Source organism: Oncorhynchus masou, chromosome 21, assembly GCF_036934945.1.
Source record: "Oncorhynchus masou masou isolate Uvic2021 chromosome 21, UVic_Omas_1.1, whole genome shotgun sequence".
In the NCBI taxonomy this organism is placed as follows: Eukaryota; Metazoa; Chordata; class Actinopteri; order Salmoniformes; family Salmonidae; genus Oncorhynchus; species Oncorhynchus masou.
The window spans coordinates 39,872,342-39,895,349 of record NC_088232.1 but is presented as its reverse complement, the minus strand read 5'-3'; the positions used below and the strand labels follow the sequence as shown (position 1 = coordinate 39,895,349).

General features: G+C 44.8%; 1 protein-coding gene across 2 annotated transcripts in view; it reads right to left on the bottom strand.

Moving 5' to 3' along the window:
* Positions 1 to 23,008, bottom strand: part of LOC135508341 (AT-rich interactive domain-containing protein 1B-like) — a 322,882-nt gene that overhangs the window by 230,016 nt on the left and 69,858 nt on the right. Inside the window, exon 3 of one of the 2 annotated variants that reach the window (XM_064928452.1) lies at positions 7,596 to 7,760. In XM_064928452.1, the coding sequence (XP_064784524.1) occupies positions 7,596 to 7,760 (165 nt within the window). The remainder of the gene's footprint in view (positions 1 to 7,595; positions 7,761 to 23,008) is intronic. The other variant, XM_064928453.1, reaches the window with a different exon arrangement.

The following is a 23,008-nucleotide window of genomic DNA, read 5'->3' as shown; positions in this document are numbered from 1 at the left end:
GAACAGAAAGGAGGGAGGGAGGGAGTAGGAAATGGGGAAGGAGGGGAGTGAGACTATGTTGTAGAGGGAGAAAGCAGAGGAGAGAGAGGGAAAGAGAGAGAGAGAAAGAGAGAGAGAAAGAGGGAAAGAGAGAGAGAGGTATAGAGAGAGAAAGAGAGAGAGAGAGAGAGAGAGAGAGAGAGAGAGAGGGAAAGAGAGAGAGAGGTAGAGAGAGAGAGAGAGAGTGTGTGTGTGAGGTAGAACAATAGGGAGAAAGATATAACAGTGGGCGATAAGGACCGTCACCACATAGATACACACAGTACTGTCATGTACTTCACACAGAAGATGTAGAAGAGTGATGGGAGCACCACAGAGAGACAGTGACACTTCTAACAGCCAAACTGAGTTGAATCACACTGCCCAGAGGATGGATCCTCTCATGCCTGCTTCACCTGAGCCATGTGTGTGTGTGTGCGTGTGAGTGTGTGTGCGCCCGTATGTGTGCGTGTCTGCTTCTGATTGTTCTTGAGGGGGATATTTTTAGCGTTCATTTTTAAAGCAGGGGATGGGAAAATCATGGCGTTCATAAATACAAACGCACGTCTGTGTACACAAAGCACAGCACATCAGAGAAATGACAGAGAACAGGGAACAGGGACAGACAAAGACAAAGACAGGCAGGCAGCAGCAGAGAGGAGAGTAGAGTAGAGGGTGAGGAGTGGGGAGGGGAGATGCAGGCCATCCATATTCATGGTCCTGCACATCATTAGCACAGACAACAATGGCACCTCAGATTGGGATGCCATAATTGAAGCAATCAGCAAGTTGCACAATATTACAGTAGGGAGAGAGAGAGAGGAGTTGCCAGGGAGAAAATGGCAGCTCTTATTAAGGCCTGTAATGCAGAAACTACATTCAGTATAAACTGACAGCTTGGATCAGACAGGACTGAAAGACAATGCAGCAGTCCCTCTAGAGTAGAAAGGACAACGGACTGACTGACTTCCTCACAGATTTTGGTTAATGCAAAGACTAATATGTTGCGATCAATTTTCAAAGGATACGTGTGTGTGCATACACTACCCATATCCAACTGTTTCTGCCATTGTGTGTGTGTGCATGCGTGTCTTGGTGCATACCTATACGCTGCAGTACTGATCCTCGCTCTACAACTATTACCCAGCCCAGTGACAGAGAACCAGCCAGGGAGGGACCCCCCCCCAGAGCGCTAAATACTACCCTCTTCAGTGTGATTAAGACTGTTCAAACCCTTTCAAAAAACACCTCACAATTGCATTTGAATCACAATGGTGCATACAAACATAAATCAGAAAAACACCACAACGCATTCCAGACACGCAATTAGAAAGTGTCAGTCAGCAGAGATGTGCAAACACAACTAAAAACACAATCCAACCGACAGAAGCCCCCCCCCACAAAAAAACTAACTAACCGTTTTTTCTGCCTTTCTATTTTTTTCTAAACTCATCAGGCTTAAGTGCTTGTTTCAGGCAGCCAATAGGAGCACTGTGCTGGTTACCGTGGCGATACGAAGGGACATTTAGAGGACTCTGATAAACTATGCCATTTAAAAGGTTATGACAATTAAAGCAGCTCCTGCAAATTACAGTGGCCAAACCTATACCACGGATGGGTCCCTCTTATCGCCTGGCACCCAGCTTCCTCTGCCATATGCCCTCTATTTCCACAGCCCTCCCTCCCTTCATCCCTCTCTCTATCCCCTCCCAATTGAAGCAGCGCTTTTATTATCCAGTTAATTAACAGATTTCTCAGTTAATATTCAAATGCTGACCAATTAATGACATTGAACTTTGAATAGCCCTGCCTCTCCCGCACTCTCCCCCTTCTCTCCCTCCCTCCCTCCATCCCCCCTCTCCAGTTAGTTGTTGCCGTGGCATCCTCGGGTACACTGTGCCGTGTAGCGTGCTATCGGTGGTCGTGGGTGGCAGCGAGAGCAGGAAGTAGCGATAAAGGCGGGCAGCCAGCCAATGTGACAGTGTTTTAATTAACCTTGGAGCAGAGCACAGCAGAGCAGAGCAGAGCACAGCAGAACAAAGCACAGCACAGCAGAGCAGAGCACAGCAGAACAAAGCACAGCACAGCAGAGCAGAGCAGAGCACAGCAGAACAAAGCACAGCACAGCAGAGCAGAGCAGAGCAGAGCAGAGCACAGCAGAACAAAGCACAGCACAGCAGAGCAGAGCAGAGCACAGCAGAACAAAGCACAGCACAGCAGAGCAGAGCACAGCAGAACAAAGCACAGCAGAGCAGAGCACAGCAGAACAAAGCACAGCAGAGCAGAGCAGAGCAGAGCACAGCAGAACAAAGCACAGCAGAGCAGAGCAGAGCACAGCAGAGCAGAGCAGAGCACAACAGAGCAGAGCACAGCAGAACAAAGCACAGCAGAGCACAGCAGAGCAGAGCACAGCAGAGCAGATCACAGCAGAGCAGAGCACAGCAGAGCACAGCAGAGTAGAGCAGAGCAGAGCAGAGCAGAGCACAGCAGAGCAGAGCACAGCAGAACAAAGCACAGCAGAGCACAGCAGAGCAGTGCACCGCACAGCAGAGCACAGCAGAGCAGAGCACAGCAGAGCACAGCAGAGCAGAGCAGAGCACAGCAGAACAAAGCACAGCAGAGCAGAGCAGAGCACAGCAGAACAAAGCACAGCAGAGCAGAGCAGTGCAGAGCACAGCAGAACAAAGCACAGCAGAGCAGAGCAGAGCAGAGCAGAACAGAGCACAGCAGAGCAGAGCACAGCAGAGCACAGCAGAGCAGAGCACAGCAGAACAAAGCACAGCAGAGCACAGCAGAGCAGAGCAGAGCAGAGCACAGCACAGCAGAGCAGAGCACAGCAGAACAAAGCACAGCAGAGCAGAGCACCGCACAGCAGAGCACAGCAGAGCAGAGCACCGCAGAGCAGAGCAGCACACAGCAGAGCACAGGAGAGCACAGCACCTCACAGCACAGCAGAGCAGAGCAGAGCACAGCAGAACAAAGCACAGCACAGCAGAGCAGAGCACAGCAGAACAAAGCACAGCACAGCAGAGCAGAGCACAGCAGAACAAAGCACAGCACAGCACAGCAGAGCAGAGCAGAGCACAGCAGAACAAAGCACAGCAGAGCAGAGCACAGCAGAACAAAGCACAGCACAGCAGAGCAGAGCACAGCAGAACAAAGCACAGCAGAGCACAGCAGAACAAAGCACAGCAGAGCAGAGCAGAGCAGAGCAGAGCACAGCACAGCAGAGCAGAGCACAGCAGAGCAGAGCACAGCAGAACAAAGCACAGCAGAGCACAGCAGAGCAGAGCACAGCAGAGCACAGCAGAGCAGAGCACAGCAGAGCACAGCAGAGTAGAGCAGAGCAGAGCACAGCAGAGCAGAGCACAGCAGAACAAAGCACAGCAGAGCACAGCAGAGCAGTGCACCGCACAGCAGAGCACAGCAGAGCAGAGCACAGCAGAGCACCGCACAGCAGAGCAGAGCACAGCACAGCAGAGCACAGCAGAGCAGAGCAGAGCACAGCAGAACAAAGCACAGCAGAGCAGACCAGAGCACAGCAGAACAAAGCACAGCAGAGCAGAGCAGAGCAGAGCACAGCAGAACAAAGCACAGCAGAGCAGAGCACCGCACAGCAGAGCACAGCAGAGCACAGCAGAGCACCGCAGAGCAGAGCAGCGCACAGCAGAGCACAGGAGAGCACAGCACATCACAGCACAGCAGAGCAGAGCAGAGCACAGCAGAACAAAGCACAGCAGAGCAGAGCACCGCACAGCAGAGCACAGCAGAGCACCGCACAGCAGAGCACAGCACAGCAGAGCACAGCACAGCAGAGCACAGCACAGCACAGCAGAGCAGAGTGGGGCCAGCAGCAGCTCAGAGAGAAGATGAATTTGGAAGTAATACAGGAAACAGGAAACAGCCCTAGAGATAAGCAGTCTCACAGAGGAACAGACTGGACACTTTCATTGAAGAAATGAGGAGCAATAAAGTACACTTCTTGTTTGTGAAATCTTTGTTTGTCACTCCTCAGAAACTACAACAAATTGTCATAGATGAAGGCAGAGTTTCCCAACTGGTGTTTTTATTTGGCCCCCAAAGTTTTCTGAGCATAAATATATAGATTTAAAAATTAAAAATAAATTCATTGTTGGACTTAAAAGAGTGTAAAAACACCAGGAAATCAGCTCCAAGTTACTTTTATTTAGGAAATCTGTTCCCAAGTATTCACACATATAATAGAGAGACACGTGATCATCTACAAATGTTTGAAATTATAATGTTTTAGTCAAATATATCTGTTTGGGATTCTTGCGGTCAAATTATAGTCTTCAAGTTATTTGTAATTTCGTTCTGGCCCCCTGACCATTCGCCCAAGAAAATTCGGCCCGCGGCTGAATCTAGTTGATGATCCCTGGCTTAAGATGTAACCAATCGATGGCCCTGCCTGGTAACAGTGTGAACAACACCACAAATCCTCACACTGGAGTAGTCCTTTCACACTCTGCAACCCCCAGTTAGATAAAGGACCTAGATACTGTAGCAACTTGGGCATGGATGTTTCAGTCACTACAAAACACACCCCCAGCTACCTAGGAAGATAAGAGAATGGCAGCCGGAGAAGGAAAGGTGTCTGTCTCTCTGCTGGGGAAGCGAGCACACACACACATACACACACACACACACACACACACACACACACACACACACACACACACACACACACACACACACACACACACACACACACACACACACACACACACACACACACACACACACACACACACACACACACACACACACACACACACACACACACACACACACACACACACACACACACACACACACACACACACACACACACACACATACATAAAGGGAAGAGCCTCCTTAGTGAGGGAGGCAGAGAGGAACATGTCAGAGTGTTTGGTCTTATCAAAGCAGATGTAGAGAGAATAAGACCCGTTGGTGACAGGAAGGCAGGGAGCAGGTAGAAGATGACCGGGTTAGCAACGGAGAGGAACTCTGCTGTTACGAGTTCTTACAGCAATTCATGAATTACTTGAGACTATAAGAAAGACGAATGGTTTTCATTCCCCCTCATCAATGAAGCTGTATTTCTGAGATGTTTTGAAGCATCAGCTGATAGGTCAGAATCAGAAAGCCAGTGAATTATAGTCCAATAAAGAGCACTTGCCCTTCAGAGGGCTATAAAATAAGGCTAATAGCCATTTTTTCATTTCCTTTATTTAACTACGAATGTCAGTTAAGAACAAATTCTTATTTTCAATGACGGCCTATGAACAGTGGGTTAACTGCCTTGTTCAGGTGCAGTTCGACAGATTTTTACCTGGTCAGCTCAGGGATCCGGTCGTGCAACCTTTTGGTTACTAGTCCAACGCTCTAACCACTAGGCTTCCTGCCTTTTCTGAAGGAACCTTGGGTTTCACAGCAAATATGATGTCAAAGAAGCTGCAATCACTCAATCAAGTGAAGGATGTCCTCTCACCTGGGCTCATGGATGTGGAGAGGAACGGCTAACCACCCAAATCACACAGGGTGGAACTTCTATCCTTTGGTAAATAGAGGTCTTGGGAGAGGGGTCACAACCACAATGACATCCTAATCTCTCTTACAGTGCTGTGTGTTTTCATTGATCGGCACAGAATGCTGTAAAAAGGTCGAATGGTGACCTTTCTTTATGATTGGGAGCTGAGATGAGCTCCCAATCATACAGCGACAATAACATAGGTCAGGGGGAACGAAAGTAGTACTCTCTCTATTGTAAAACGAACACACATGCTCGCACACACACTCCTTTTGTATTGGAACATTGCAGAAACCATAATCCATCTTACCTCCACCCTCCACCTTCTTAGACTACTCTACATCCTCCACTGACCTAATAATATTTCGCACCAAATCTTTAGAGCCCCAAATAGGTATGGAGTGTAATCCTGGGGCCAAGGCATGCAGGCTGTGTGCTGTAGTGGGCTGTGTGCTGTAGTGGGCTGTGTGCTGTAGTGGGCTGTGTGCTGTAGTGGGCTGTGTGCTGTAGTGGGCTGTGTGCTGTAGTGGGCTGTGTGCTGTAGTGGGCTGTGTGCTGTAGTGGGCTGTGTGCTGTAGTGGGCTGTGTGTTGTAGTGGGCTGTGTGCTGTAGTGGGCTGTGTGCTGTAGTGGGCTGTGTGCTGTAGTGGGCTGTGTGCTGTAGTGGGCTGTGTGCTGTAGTGGGCTGTGTGCTGTAGTGGGCTGTGTGCTGTAGTGGGCTGTGTGCTGAACCGACTGGGCACAGACGTCAATTCAACGTCTATTCCACATTGGTTCAACACAATTTAATTTAAATGACGAGGAAACAGCGTTGATTTAACCAGTGTGTGCCCAGTGGGTAGTAGGCTCTGCGCTGGCTAGCTCATTCAGTATTCCTCAATCCAAATAGCCCTGAGCCTAGCTGACGCACCTCACCTTGCTCCAGTCTGCAGAAAGAGAGAGAGAGAGAGAGAGAGATAGAGAGGGAAAGAGTGTGTGTGCTAACCTCCCAGCCCACATTGTGAAAGACTCAGCTGGACTGTGTAATCCAAAGTAGTTTAAATGCAGCCCAACTTGTAAGAGGGGCAGAACCCACGCAATCCTCTAGTCTATTTGACTGAATGCATTCTTTCTCTGGCCATATCCTTCTGAACTCTGGTTCTCACTAAAATCCTGGAGCCCCCCACACTGACTCAACCCAGCATCCACATGTCCAAGCCTCCAGGGTTAACCACCGCCCCTTCCTCCATTCTCCCTTTTCAGAAGTGTGGACTCACTCTCTTCCAGTATAAGTAGTATACGAAGATAAAAACAGCCCCACCCAACTCCTCCCACAACCCACACACACACACACAGAGTTCTGGCTGACAGTAAACACACCCCAGACCTCCAGGCCACACGGCTGACAGCATCAACTTGAGAGGCCTGGACCGAGATCTGTCTATGTGGTCCCACTGTGTGTGTGTGTGTGTGTGTGTGTGTGTGTGTGTGTGTGTGTGTGTGTGTGTGTGTGTGTGTGTGTGTGTGTGTGTGTGTGTGTGTGTGTGTGTGTGTGTGTGTGTGTGTGTGTGTGTGTGTGTGTGTGTGTGACTGCGTTTGCCCGTGCAAAGGTAGGGGAAGCAGGAAACGCCAGAAATAGTCCTCATGATTAATCTGGACGACTCATCAGACCTGTAGGGACAGAGCCAGACTCTTGTCCGACAGTGGGAAACAATGCCAGCATTACTGAGGAGGCTAATGCCTTCTCTCACACACACACACACACACACACACACACACACACACACACACACACACACACACACACACACACACACACACACACACACACACACACACACACACACACACACACACACACACACACACACACACCACAGGAGGCCTATGTGGGAGAAAAGCATTCTAGGATAGCAGTCCTTACAGAACAGAACAACGTGGCCCTTAGACACTGATCTACAGTTTTACATTTACCCACTGACTATAAATGTTCATATTTGGGGAAAGTAAACTGATCCTAGATCTGTGCATAAGGTGAACTTCTATCCGAAGCGATGTCTTACCTGCTGAGGTGGGGCGTGGGGTGGCAGGTAGGGGGGCTGTGAAGGGGGGGCGGTAGGGTTCTGCTGGGGGGGACTGAAGTAGGGTCCCGGGGTCGTTCCCTGCTGTTGCTGCTGCTGCTGGCTGTATCCTCCTATACCCTGCTGGCCATACTGGGGGGGACCCTGCTGGAATACAACCAATCATATAACAGTTAGAGTAGCTAGCACCTACCCTCTGCTGGAACCACAGATATCCTATTAAATTACTAGAGGAGCTATGGGGTGGCAGGTAGCCTAGTGGTTAGAGCATTGGACCTGTAAGCAAAAATTTGCTAGATCAAATCCCTGAGCTGACAAGGTAAAAATGTGTTGTTCTTCTCCTGAACAAGGCAGTTAACCCACTGTTCCTAGATTGTCATTGTAAATAAGAATTTGTTCTTAAAAAGACATTGCGCTCCCTCACCTAAAAAAATGGTACTACACCACTGCACTCACTAATTGTATCTAAGGGTACGTTTGTAAATTCCCTTTTGCTATCTACTCCGATTTCAGAGCACTCTCGTCTGTGTGTGCCAGAGCGCAGAATAACTGATGAATTTACAAACGCTCAACACCTGTTGAAAAGGGCCAATGTCTGCAATAAATCGTAATTAAATTGTTGCCAGCAGCACAGTTACAGACACCAACCCTCTGAATAACATAAAAACAGCCTAACCAGCTATTGTAGAAAAATGGCCAGAATGTGGTGTTCTCTCATTTATGTCTGGAAGTAGCTAGCAAGCTAGCTAACTTTAGGAAGTTAGCTTGGGTGCTTGACTGCGGTTGTGAGGTCAACCCTACTCATCGACCAGAGCGTCCAGTATGCGCTCTGAACGCTCCGAGAGTGAAACACTCTGAATTTACGATCTGACAATCTGACAACGCACACAATTTACGAACGCACACTCTGAGTGCCCCATGGCACTCCAGAGTCAATTTACGAACGCACCCAAATACTCACTGGGACTATAGAATTTAGAATTAGAATACTAGAATGGGCATGAACCTTCTTATGATGGAATGAATGTCAGCCGTTTTGGTCAGGGAGTTGGTCAACCAAGGATTGACAGTGCTGTGATAAGATATTGTGTAAAATAATGAATTTGAAGAATTTATTTGCACTGTATGTTTGTTAGCTAGCTAGCCAGCCAGTCTTAGAGGAATGATTCCGTACATTTTTGAAGTTAACTGCCAACATGCCAACATTCCGTTTAAACAATGCAGTCAGTCCACAGCCAGACACTGGCTGACATCATTTGATAAAGTTGTTAATGCAACAATTACTGATATTGTATCATATAATAGCACAGCTTTCCAAGAAAACAACACTGTAGACATTTATGGTCACTTTACAGATATTTCAGAGGCTATTTTTTACAAAACATTGGTATGAAACCCATATAAATGTTTTATATAATTGTATGACAATATTATAAGTTGCCAATACTTATATGACCAAATTTTTAAAATATCATAACATTCCAGAGGAAAAAGAAGGAACGGCGCGCCCACGTGACCACGCAGTAAACAACTGATTGGCCACAGCCTAGTCCACTTGTTGAAACTGCTCTTATTCAACCACCTTCCACAATAGAAGCCTCAAACAACTTTCTAAAGACTGTTGACATCAGTTTTAGAAACTTCAGAGTGTTTTCTATCCAATACTACTAATAATATGCAAATATTAGCATCTGGGACAGAGTAGCAGGCACCTTATTTACTCTGGTCACCTTATTCATCCAAGCTACTCAATACTGCCACCCTGTCACCAAGAAGTTAGCTTCTTAGGACTGCAATCCCATTAATGGGATCGATATGACAACAGCCAGTGAAAGTGCAGGGCGCCAAATTCAAAACAACAGAAATCTCATAATTAAAATTCCTCAAACATACATGCATCTTATATTGTTTTACTCATTATAAATGTCGATGAAAATACAATTATTAGACATGGAAATATAGATATACCTCTCCTTAATGCAACCACTGTGTCAGATTTCAAAAAAACTTTACGGAAAAAGCAAACCATGCAATAATCTGAGACGGCGCTCAGAGAAATAAAATAAAATAATCCGCCATGTTGGAGTCAACAGAAATCAGAAATCACATTATAAATATTCCCTTACCTTTGATGATCTTCATCAGAATGCACAGGAATCCCAGGAATCGCAAATAAATGCTTGATTTGTTCAATAATGTCCATTATTTATGTCCAAGTAGCTACTTTTGTTAGCGCGTTTAGTACACAAATCCAAACGCTCGTGCAGGTCCAGCCGAAAGTCAGACAAAAACTTTAAAAAGTTATATTACAGGTCGAAGAAACTTGTCAAACTAAGTATAGAATCAATCTTTAGGATGTTGTTATCATAAATCTTCAATAACGTTACAACCGGATAATTCCTATGACTGTAGAGAAGCAATGGAATGCAGGTCGCTATCATGTGAAATGCGTATGACAGAGACCTGGCTCTCTGCCAGACCACTGACTCAAACAGCTCCCATCCGGCTCCACCTCACAGTAGAAGCCTCATTCAAGTTTCTAAAGACGGTTGACATCTAGTGGAAGCCCTAGGATGTGCAACTTGATCAATATCCCACTGTGTATTCAATAGGTGCTGGGTTGAAAATCGACCAACCTCAGACTTCCCACTTCCTGTTTGGATTTCTTCTCAGGTTTTTGCCTGCCATATGAGTTCTGTTATACTCACAGACATCATTCAAACAGTTTTAGAAACTTCAGAGTGTTTTCTATCTAATAATAATACTAATAATAATATGCATATATTAGCAACGGGACTGAGGAGCAGGCCATTTACTCTGGGCACCTCTGGGCACCTTTCATCCAAGCTACTCAGTACTGCCCCTGCAGCCATAAGAAGTTTTAAATTACGTCATTATTTCCTCAATCAAACTCTGCACCGACAGATGTAGCCTATTGAATAACCTATGCATAAAATGCATCCTCAAATTGCAATGTCTGCCTATGCCCACACATATTGTCTCAAGAAAATGTTATATTTTTGATACCCTCAAATAGGGCTGTGGCAGTCAAGCAATTTTGTCAGCCAATGATTGTCAAGTAAGTAACTGTCATCTCCTGGCTTCAACACATACAGTTGAAGTTGGAAGTTTAGATACACTTAGGTTGGAGTCATTAAATCTAGTTTTTAAACCACTCCACAAATTTCTTGTTAACAAACTTTAGTTTTGGCAAGTCGGTTAGGACATCTACTTTGTGCATGACACAAGTAATTTTTCCAACAATTGTTTCCAGACAGATTATTTCACTTATAATTCACTGTATCACAATTCCAGTGGGTCAGAAGATTACATACACTAAGTTGACTGTGCCTTTAAACAACCTGGAGAATTCCAAAAAATGATGTCATGGCTTTAAAAGCTTCTGATAGGCTAATTGACATCATCTGAGTCAATTGGAGGTGTACCTGTGGATGTATTTGAAGGCCTACCTTCAAACTCAGTGCCTCTTGCTTGACATCGTGGGAAAATCAAAAGAAATCAGCCAAGACCTCAGAAAAAAATTGTAGACCTCCACAAGTCTGGTTCATCCTTTGGAGCAATTTCCAAATGCCTGAAGGTACCACATTCATCTGGACAAACAACAGTACGCAAGTATAAACACCATGGGACCACGCAGCTGTCATACCGCTCAAGAAAGAGACGCGTTCTGTCTCCTAGATGAATGTACTTTGGTGCGAAAAGTGCAAATCAATCCCAGTACAACAGCAAAGGACTTTGTGAAGATGCTGGAAGAAACAGATACAAGTCCTATATCGACATAATTGAAAGGCCACTCAGCAAGGAAGAAGCCACTGCTCCAAAACCGCCATTAAAAAGCCAGACTACAGTTTGCAACTGCACATGGGGATGAATATCATACTTTTTGGAGAAATGTCCTCTGGTCTGATGAAACAAAAAAGAACTGTTTGGCCATAATGACCATCATCATGTTTGGAGGAAAAAGGGGAACGCTTGCAAGCTGAAGAACACCATCCCTCCATGAAGCACGGGGGTGGCAGCATCATGTTGGTTGGTTGTACAGTCATCTCAAATAAAACTGTGAAGGACCTCGGCGTTACTCTGGACCCTGATCTCTCTTTTGAAGAACATATCAAGACCGTTTCAAGGACAGCTTTTTTCCATCTACGTAACATTGCAAAAATCAGAAACTTTCTGTCCAAAAATGATGCAGAAAAATGAATCCATGCTTTTGTCACTTCTAGGTTAGACTACTGCAATGCTCTACTTTCCGGCTACCGGATAAAGCACTAAATAAACTTCAGTTAGTGCTAAATACGGCTGCTAGAATCCTGACTAGAACCAAAAAATTTATCATATTACTCCAGTGCTAGCCTCCCTACACTGGCTTCCTGTCAAAGCAAGGGCTGATTTCAAGGTTTTACTGCTAACCTACAAAGCATTGCATGGGCTTGCTCCTACCTATCTCTCTGATTTGGTCCTGCCGTACATACCTACACGTACGCTACGGTCACAAGACGCAGGCCTCCTAATTGTCCCTAGAATTTCTAAGCAAACAGCTGGAGGCAGGGCTTTCTCCTATAGAGCTCCATTTTTATGGAACGGTCTGCCTACCCATGTCAGAGACGCAAACTCGGTCTCAACCTTTAAGTCTTTACTGAAGACTCATCTCTTCAGTGGGTCATATGATTGAGTGTAGTCTGGCCCAGGAGTGGGAAGGTGAACGGAAAGGCTCTGGAGCAACGAACCACCCTTGCTGTCTCTGCCTGGCCGGTTCCTCTCTTTCCACTGGGATTCTCTGCCTCTAACCCTGTTACAGGGGCTGAGTCACTGGCTTGCTGGGGCTCTCTCATGCCGTCCCTGGAGGGGGTGCGTCACCTGAGTGGGTTGATTCACTGATGTGGTCATCCTGTCTGGGTTGGCGCCCCCCCCCTTGGGTTGTGCCGTGGCGGAGATCTTTGCGGGCTATACTCAGCTTTGTCTCAGGATGGTAAGTTGGTGGTTGAAGATATCCCTCCAGTGGTGTGGGGGCTGTGCTTTGGCAAAGTGGGTGGGTTATATCCTTCCTGTTTGGCCCTGTCCGGGGGTGTCCTCGGGTGGGGCCACAGTGTCTCCTGACCCCTCCTGTCTCAGCCTCCATATTTATGCTGCAGTAGTTTATGTGTCGGGGGCTGGGGTCAGTTTGTTATATCTGGAGTACTTCTCCTGTCCAATTCGGTGTCCTGTGTGAATCTAAGTGTGCGTTCTCTAATTCTCTCCTTCTCTCTCTCGGAGGACCTGAGCCCTAGGACCATGCCCCAGGACTACCTGACATGATGACTCCTTGCTGTCCCCAGTCCACCTGGCCGTGCTGCTGCTCCAGTTTCAACTGACCTGAGCCCTAGGACCATGCCCCAGGACTACTTGACATGATGACTCCTTGCTGTCCCCAGTCCACCTGGCCGTGCTGCTGCTCCAGTTTCAACTGTTCTGCCTTATTATTATTCGACCATGCTGGTCATTTATGAACATTTGAACATCTTGGCCATGTTCTGTTATAATCTCTACCCGGCACAGCCAGAAGAGGACTGGCCACCCCACATAGCCTGGTTCCTCTCTAGGTTTCTTCCTAGGTTTTGGCTTTTCTAGGGAGTTTTTCCTAGCCACCGTGCTTCTACACCTGCATTGCTTGCTGTTTGGGGTTTTAGGCTGGGTTTCTGTACAGCACTTTGAGATATCAGCTGATGTACGAAGAGCTATATAAATAAATTTGATTTGATTTGATGTTGTTGGGGTGCTTTGCTGCAAGAGGGACTGGTGCACTTCATAAAATAGATTGCATCATGAGGGAGGAAAATTACAAAGATATATTGAAGCAACATCTCAAGACATCAGTCAGGAAGGTGAAGCTTGGTCGCAAATGGGTCTTCCAAATGAACAATGACCCCAAGCATACTTCCAAGGTTGTGGAAAAATGGCTTAAGGACAACAAAGTCAAGGTATTGGAGTGGCCATCACAAAGGCCTGACTTCAATCCTATATAAAATGTGTGGGCAGAACTGAAAAAGTGTGTGCGAGCAAGGAGGCCTACAAACCTGACTCAGTTATGACAGCTCTGTCAGGAGGAATGGGCCAAAATTCACCCAACTTATTGTGGGAAGCTTGTGGAAGGCTACCCGAAACATTTGACCCAAGCTAAACCATTTAAAGGCAATGCTACCAAATACTAATTGAGTGTATGTAAACTTCTGACCCACTGGAAATGCGATAAAAGAAATAAAAGCTGAAATAAATCATTATCTCTACTATTATTCTGACATTTTACATTCTTACAATAAAGTGGTGATCCTAACTGACCTAAGACAGGGAAAAATGTTTTTGATTAAATGTCAGGAATTGTGAAAAACTGAATTTAAATGTGTTTGGCTAAGGTGTATGTAATCTTCCGACTTCAACTGTAGCTTACAAGCCACTCTATAACACCTGTCGTCGAAAGGATTGGACCAAAGCGCAGCGTGAAAAGTGTTCATGATTTCCTTTTATTATCAAAAAACACTTGAACAAAAGCGAACAGTTCTGTCAGGTAACAGAGACTAAACAGAAAATAACTACCCACAAACACTGAGAAAAAAGCTGCCTAAGTATTATTCCCAATCAGAGACAACGATAGACAGCTGCCTCTGATTGAGAACCATACTCGGCCAAAACAAAGAAATAGACAACATAGAATGCCCACCCCAAATCACACCCTGACCTATCCAAATAGAGCATGACACACTGATGCAGACCTTTGGAAAATCTACATTTTAAAAAGTCTATTTAAATTCATTTAATATAGCCTACACATCATAATAAATCCATAATTTATTTTAGACAGGTCTAAAGAAACATGACATGAAGAAAATGTAGTCTATTTCAGAAGAACAGAATAGTATAGTATAGTACAAGTTGTCCTTGTTAGGCCCTGATATGGCTATGCTTTTTCGCTTGGCTACTCTAGTTCATTTTAGCAGACAAGATTTTCTTAGAATTACTTTCCATTATTTTTTGTTATTTTATAGTATGAAGAATACAATTGAACATAGCTGAATAAAATAGAATGGGCATCTTCTTCCTACAATTCCCAAGGAAGTGAGCACATGGGGCTAATCTGTGTTGAGGGGTTAACAAAGAAACTGGTCTTCCTATATGCTTCATTTAGAGGTATTTATTCAACTTTAGTTGTGATACAAATGTTTGGCTACATGTTTAGATTTTTAATACATTAGAAGGCTGCATGATTGAAAAAAAGTTGCATGAATGGCATGAGCTCTGGTTTGTTTCTTGTGACAATCACTTCTCACCAGGCCTTAAAGTTTCCAGTGGCATCCCCCTTGTGTGGCCGTAATGCCCCCTAAAGAATCCATGCCTTTTGCGGCCAAAGTGGTTGTTGTGCCCGTGGGCTGAATATAATCATTTGAATTCCCTGCCATGCTCCTTAGCACCTCTCATTCAAACGGCTCTCTCAGATATCTCAATTCTTATTAGCCATTGCCCATCATGTAATCAGGTCCTTCTCATAGGCATTTCAGCTAAGAAATGGACTACAAGTGAAGACAGACACATCGGGGACGCAACTGTGCGTGTCCCTCTTATCGAAATTCCGAGGTACATATTGAAGCTGTTAGAAGAACTGTCCACATTTAGTCTACTTTTCGTCAGCCAACAAGATGAATAGGCCTGACGAACAGCAAGAGCACTAGCCTATGTCAATCTACTCTCCCACATAGTACAAAAGTTGACCTATTCTTTTGTCCTTCCTTCTGTGCAATAAATAAATATTCCAAACATACTCTGGCACAATTGTGGGAGGCAATAGATCCCAAATTAATACAACCACTTGCATCAAAAAAAGCAATGAGGCTGATGCAGCAGATCAGAACGTTTGATAAAATGTTGATAAACTATTAGGCTATTTCTTTACATTATAAGTGCAACAATGTGCACAAGGCAGTAGGCTATAAACACAAATGTTCCAAAAATGCAATTAATTCGAGGGTAAACACTGTTCTCAAAAGTGATTGCAAATCCGATTCTGCATGTAATGCTTTATTACAAAGGTGCAATGTTATGGTGAAAATGATCTTCCCCAAACTCACAGGCAGCCTGTTAAGCTCTACACTGGTTGTAAAGCGGATGAATGTGCTTCATTTGAGTTGTGATGAGGTGTGGATACATGAGGCTACATGAGGTGTGGATACATGAGGCTACATGAGGTGTGGATACATGAGGCTACATGAGGTGTGGATACATGAGGCTACATGAGGTGTGCGACTAAGATTTTGAAAAGGTCAACAAAAAAAGGCATGCACAGTTTCTTGCCTTACTCCACAAGCAGGACATCATACATAATTCACAAGTGATAGGCTAATATTGTCACCCATCAGACTATTTATTTACTGTTGTCTTTACATGTACTAATGAATATATAAATTAAATTCGTTTTGATATAGATTGGGCCATTATCATGCCCCTGTCGGGAAAAAATATACATGTAATCTATTCAATTAAATAGCAAATGGAGGACGCTTTTCCTGTGGTTCATTTCAAAGACAGGTGGCCATTCTCCTGTTGTAAAGTGGAACAAGGTGCCTAATATTAGAAAAGTTGAGAAATAAAAATAGTAGGCCTTGCCTATAGAAAGCTGATGTGATACCCCTCTTTTTAATAGAGGCCATCAAAACTCTCATGCAATTGCATAGCCTATTGAAATGTTGTGCAACATGAGCTCATGGGCTCTCATGAAGTGTTTGACTTGATTTTCTAAAACATTTGCATTTATGTCAGAGTGATTAGAGGGACTGTACTGTAGAGTGCTGAGTACCAGGCAGTTAGCAAGTTTGGTAGGTTACTAATGACCAGCAGCAGCATCAGAGCTTGGAGAAGCCTAGTTACCGTGACTAAACGGTCACATGGAATATGACTGCCCCCAAACACCAAGTTAGGCTTATCTTATTTCAAAATAGGCCATTATCACATTTTGCCAGTGAAACTGCAACTGCATGCTAATCATTTGATTGATCTCAATCAGTATCATGGAATAGCCTATGCATTTAGAACTTTTGTGTTAATTAAATTACATTTATCAGAATACATTTTCCAAAAATAGTTTCACCGGCTCTGTGTATTCTCAAATTGAAAAAGGTGAGGGAGCGCTGCTCCTCCGTGCTCTATGTAAACAAGTGACGAAACGTTTTACACACACATAGCCTACTTGGACAGCTGGTCCCCACATTTTTCACTCTCCTACGCCGAATAGTCTGAAGCCACAGGGCTCTTCTCGCAGGCTCTATTTCACCAAATAGGGGTATTGCGAACCTAAGGTGGAGATTTTTGATCCGGTTACATTGAACGACACAGCAGCTTTTCAGCATGTTTTGTTATTTTCTGTATAACAAAACATTTACGAAGTTGGCTCATTTACAATGGGGGTCAATCGGAAAGAATGTTTCTTTTCCCCAATTTGTGGGTGTGGTTGAGGGGAATTCCTTATTATTATGTGAATATCGACTCAGAGTATGTCTGGAACAACCAATCAAAGTTAGAGCAGCAAGGAAGTCAATCTGCTCCGCCAATCAAAATAATCCAAAAGGCTAGCACCTCCCCTCTTTTCTGAAGGAGACAAATTTCATAACAGTCTAAAAACCAACATAATGTATCCTCATTCAGTTCCCCTACTTCCCCACAGAGCCAATGAGAGCATTCAGAGAAGCCAGGACCCACCAATAAGCTTCAACCAGACCCTTCATTCATCTATTCCCGATTGAATTATAGCCACATCATGGTAGCAGCACTGTGCCAACTGTGGCACAGCATTCTATCTATGCTCTCCTGCCAATTCCAGTCACAGAGCAACTGGGGTTTTCACAAATGTTGCATGTTGCATGTCCCATCTCCTGCCAAACTCCTCCCTCCATCCTCCCTTCCTCCAGAACAGGGGACATGCTGTTCTGTGAACTCAGGCAGATCATAATTGTAATAGAGGACACATTGAACTGAAGCAGTAATGACTTGGGCTAGAGATATGTATTCCCAGTGTATTGTGCTTTTCATTAGGCAGACACAATTATGACACTTTTAAATGTATGTTTATTGTGTGTGTGTGTGTATGTGTGAGCGCGCGTGTGTTATGCACGTGTTTTGTTTATGTCGATGTGTGTGTATTGACATAAATGTGTCCACAGATGTGTACAACTAGTTGCCACAATGTGTGCCAACACTACTGGGTTAATCTGTGTATTGTCCCAGTTTTAATCCCTACGTGTTGGGCTTTATACAGATATACTGAAAGGCTCTCTCCCTCCTCTCTCCACAGAGGATTTCCTTTATGCTGAGTCTGTGGTGATGGCAGCTTCCCCAACCCAACGGTGCCATCAAACACAAACCCTCTACTCCATTGCTTCATCCCCTCATCCCTCCCACTCTTTCCCATTGTTGAACAGCTCTTACACCGCACACACACACGCACACACACACACACACACACACACACACACACACACACACACACACACACACACACACACACACACACACACACACACACACACACACACACACACACACACACACACACACACACACACACACACACACACACACACACACACACTGATGCAGTCCGGCTCCAAAACGGTAATTTTAAATGTCCCTCCCTGACATCAGCAGGCTCCACAAATAAAAGTGATTTGTTTGTAGGATGATGATATTACTGTAAACGCACACATAACTATGCTACAAGTGTGTGTGACAGGTCAAAGTGGGAGCATTCAGAACTGATCCTTAAAATGAGCATGGAAGCAAAGGTCCAACCTCTTCAAAAAACAGTTGATAAAACAGGGGTGTAAAGCGGGCTGAAACCAGAAGGGGCCAAAGATGAGGTCAGTTACATCTAGTACAACTTTAGGGCCTGATGATGTGAACCTTGGAAAACTTTACAGTATTTTATATATCAGTAGAACACATGCAGGAACTTGAAGTATGCACCTGATACTGCCCATAGTCTACAGTCTAATATACAGGGAACCTAAACAGATATTCGGATGTTTTGAGTATATATTCTACATAGTTTGTGAGTGTGTGTGTGTGTGTGTGTGTGTGTGTGTGTGTGTGTGTGTGTGTGTGTGTGTGTGTGCGTGCGTGCGTGCGTGCGTGCGTGCGTGCGTGTGTGTGTGTGTGTGTGTGTGTGTACCAGTCAAAAACAGTGGTGATGTTTGCATGAGCAGGGCCAGGCTATTAACCCCAGTGCCAAACTGGAGGATCTCACTGTATCTGCTGAGCCTAATGAGACAACCCTTGTTCAGTCTGCTTTCAATTTAAACACACACACACAGACACACACACACACCAAGCATATTATATAGACAAACAAAAACACTGTCTCACACACTCATGCATTAACAAACACAAAAAAAACATACACACAGCTATTTAGCCTACAAGCTATTCACACACTCGTTAAAAGGTAATGAACACCAGACTCAACAGTGTGTATGTTAACGTTACGTTCCTCTCTAGTCATTGCGGGTAGAAACAGACATGAGGTTTGGTAGTGAGGATAATCCTCAATGGCGATTTAGCCATGACAACAACCGTGGGCTGCCTGTGTCCTCTCTCTCTATAGCCCAGACAGACAGACGTTTCGAGGTGAGACGAGACAGATTTAAACCTCAGTAAGCGGCAACCTGTCTGACTGGAGAAATTAGCACCATCCACACAGAACCTTCTGAGCATTAGCTGTATTTCTGCAATAGGTCTCCTCCATGTGAGCTAAAATGCTGCAATGCTAAATCTCATTTCATGAGGCATTTTAGAGATAATATGACTAGGTATGGTTCAGCTGCAATCAGAGGGAGAGTGTAAAGCTGCTGAATAATATGACGAGAAATACACTAGTGTGAACACTACTGTCAAAATAATGTCATGCGTAGGTGTGTAACGGTATTGATTGACTCAGATAGTACACACACATTCTAACACACACACACTCTCACACGCACACTCTAACACACACCCACAATCTAACACACACACACACAAACACTCTCACACGCACACTCTAACACACACACATACAGACACACACTATAACACACACACAAACACTCTCACACGCACACTCTAACACACACCCGCAATCTAACACACACACACACACTCTCTCTCTAACACACACACACACACACTCTAACACACACACGCTAACACACACACAAACACTCTCACACGCACACTCTAACACACACCCGCAATTTAACACGCACACACACGCACACTCTAACACACACACACTCTAACACACACACACACTAAAACACATACACACACTCTAACACACACACACACACTCTCACACTCACACTCTAACACACACACACTCTAACACACATGCACACACACAATCTAATACACACACACTCCAACACACACACACTCAAACACACACACACACACACACACACTCTAACACACACTCACTCTAACACACACACACACACACACACACACATTCTAACACACACACACACACACACTCTAACACACATGCACACACTCAATCTAATACACACACACACTCACTCTAACACACACACACACACACATTCTAACACACTCTAACACACACTCTAAAATACACACATACACACACACTCTCTAACACACACACACTCTAACACATACACACACTCTAACACACACACTCAACCAAGCACACTCTAACACACACACACACACACACTCTAAAATACACACACACACACACACTCTCTAACACACACACACTCTAACACATACACACACTCTAACACACACACACTCTAACACACACACACACACACTCTACACACACACACACTCTAACACGCACACTCTAACACAAACACACACTCTAACATGCACACTCGAACACACACACATGCACACACACTAACACACACACTCTAACACGCACACTATAACACACACACACCCTCTAACACACTCTAACACACACACACATTCTAACACACACACCTTAACACACACACACTCACTCTAAAACACACACTTTAACACACACATGCACACTCTAACACTCACACACACTATAACACACACACACGCTAACGCACACACTCTAACACACATGCACACACACAATCTAATACACACACACTCTAACACACACACACACATTCTAACACACACATACACACACTCTAACACAGACACACACACTCTAACACACACAGACACTCTAACACGCACACTCTAACACACACACTCTAACACACACACTCTAATACATACAAACACTCTAACACACACACACACACTCTAACACACACACACACACACAAACAATCTCACACGCACACACACACACTCTAACACACACACACACACACACAAACTCTAACACACACACACGCACACTCTAACACACACATTACATTTACATTACATTTAAGTCATTTGGCAGACGCTCTTATCCAGAGCGACTTACAAATTGGTGAATTCACCTTATGACATCCAGTGGAACAGCCACTTTACAATAGTGCATCTAAATCATTTAAGGGGGGGTGAGAAGGATTACTTTATCCTATCCTAGGTATTCCTTAAAGAGGTGGGGTTTCAGGTGTCTCCGGAAGGTGGTGATTGACTCCGCTGTCCTGGCGTCACACACACACACACACTCTAACACACACACACTAAAACACACACTAACACACACCTGCAATCTAACACACACACACACACACTCTCTCTCTCTCTCTAACACACACACACACACACTCTAACACACACACACTCTAACACACACACAAACACTCTCACACGCACACTCTAACACACACCCGCAACCTAACACACACACACACACTCTAACACACACACACACACACACACTCTAACACAAACACACTAAAACACACACACACTCTAACACAAACACACACACTTTAACACATACACACACACACATACACACACACTCTCACACACACACCCACACATTCTAACACACCCCCACACACTCTAACACACACACTCTAACACTCACACACACACATTCTAAAACACACACTCTAACAGACACACTCTAACACACACAATTTAACACACACACGCACACTAACACACACACACACACACACTCTAACACACACACGCTAACGCACACGCTCTAACACACACACACACTCTAACACACACACACACACTCTAACAGACACACACTAAAACACACCCGCAATCTGACACACACACACACACACACACACTCTAACAGACACACACTAAAACACACACTAACACACACCTGCAATCTAACACACACACACACACACTCTCTCTCTCTCTCTAACACACACACACACACACTCTAACACACAAACACTCTCACACGCACACTCTAACACACACCCGCAATCTAACACACACACACACACACACACACACACACACACACACACACACACACACACACACACACACACACACACTCTAACACAAACACACTAAAACACACACACACTCTAACACAAACACACACACTTTAACACATTCACACACACACATACACACACACTCTCACACACACACACACACATTCTAACACACCCCCACACACTAACACACACACTCTAACACTCACACACACACACTCTAAAACACACACTCTAACAGACACACTCTAACACACACAATTTAACACACACACGCACACTTTAACACACACACACACACTCTAACACACACACGCTAACGCACACGCTCTAACACACACACACACTCTAACACACACACACACACTCTAACAGACACACACTAAAACACACCCGCAATCTAACACACACACACACACACACTAAAACAGACACACACTAAAACACACACACACTCTAACACAAACACACACACTTTAACACATACACACACACACATACACACACACTCTCACACACACACACACACATTCTAACACACCCCCACACACTCTAACACACACACTCTAACACTCACACACACACACTCTAAAACACACACTCTAACAGACACACTCTAACACACACAATTTAACACACACACGCACACTTTAACACACACACACACACTCTAACACACACACGCTAACGCACACGCTCTAACACACACACACACTCTAACACACACACACACACTCTAACAGACACACACTAAAACACACCCGCAATCTAACACACACACACACACACTCTAACAGACACAAACTAAAACACACACTAACACACACCTGCAATCTAACACACACACACACACACTCTCTCTCTAACACACACACACACACACTCTAACACACACACAAACACTCTCACACGCACACTCTAACACACACCCGCAATCTAACACACACA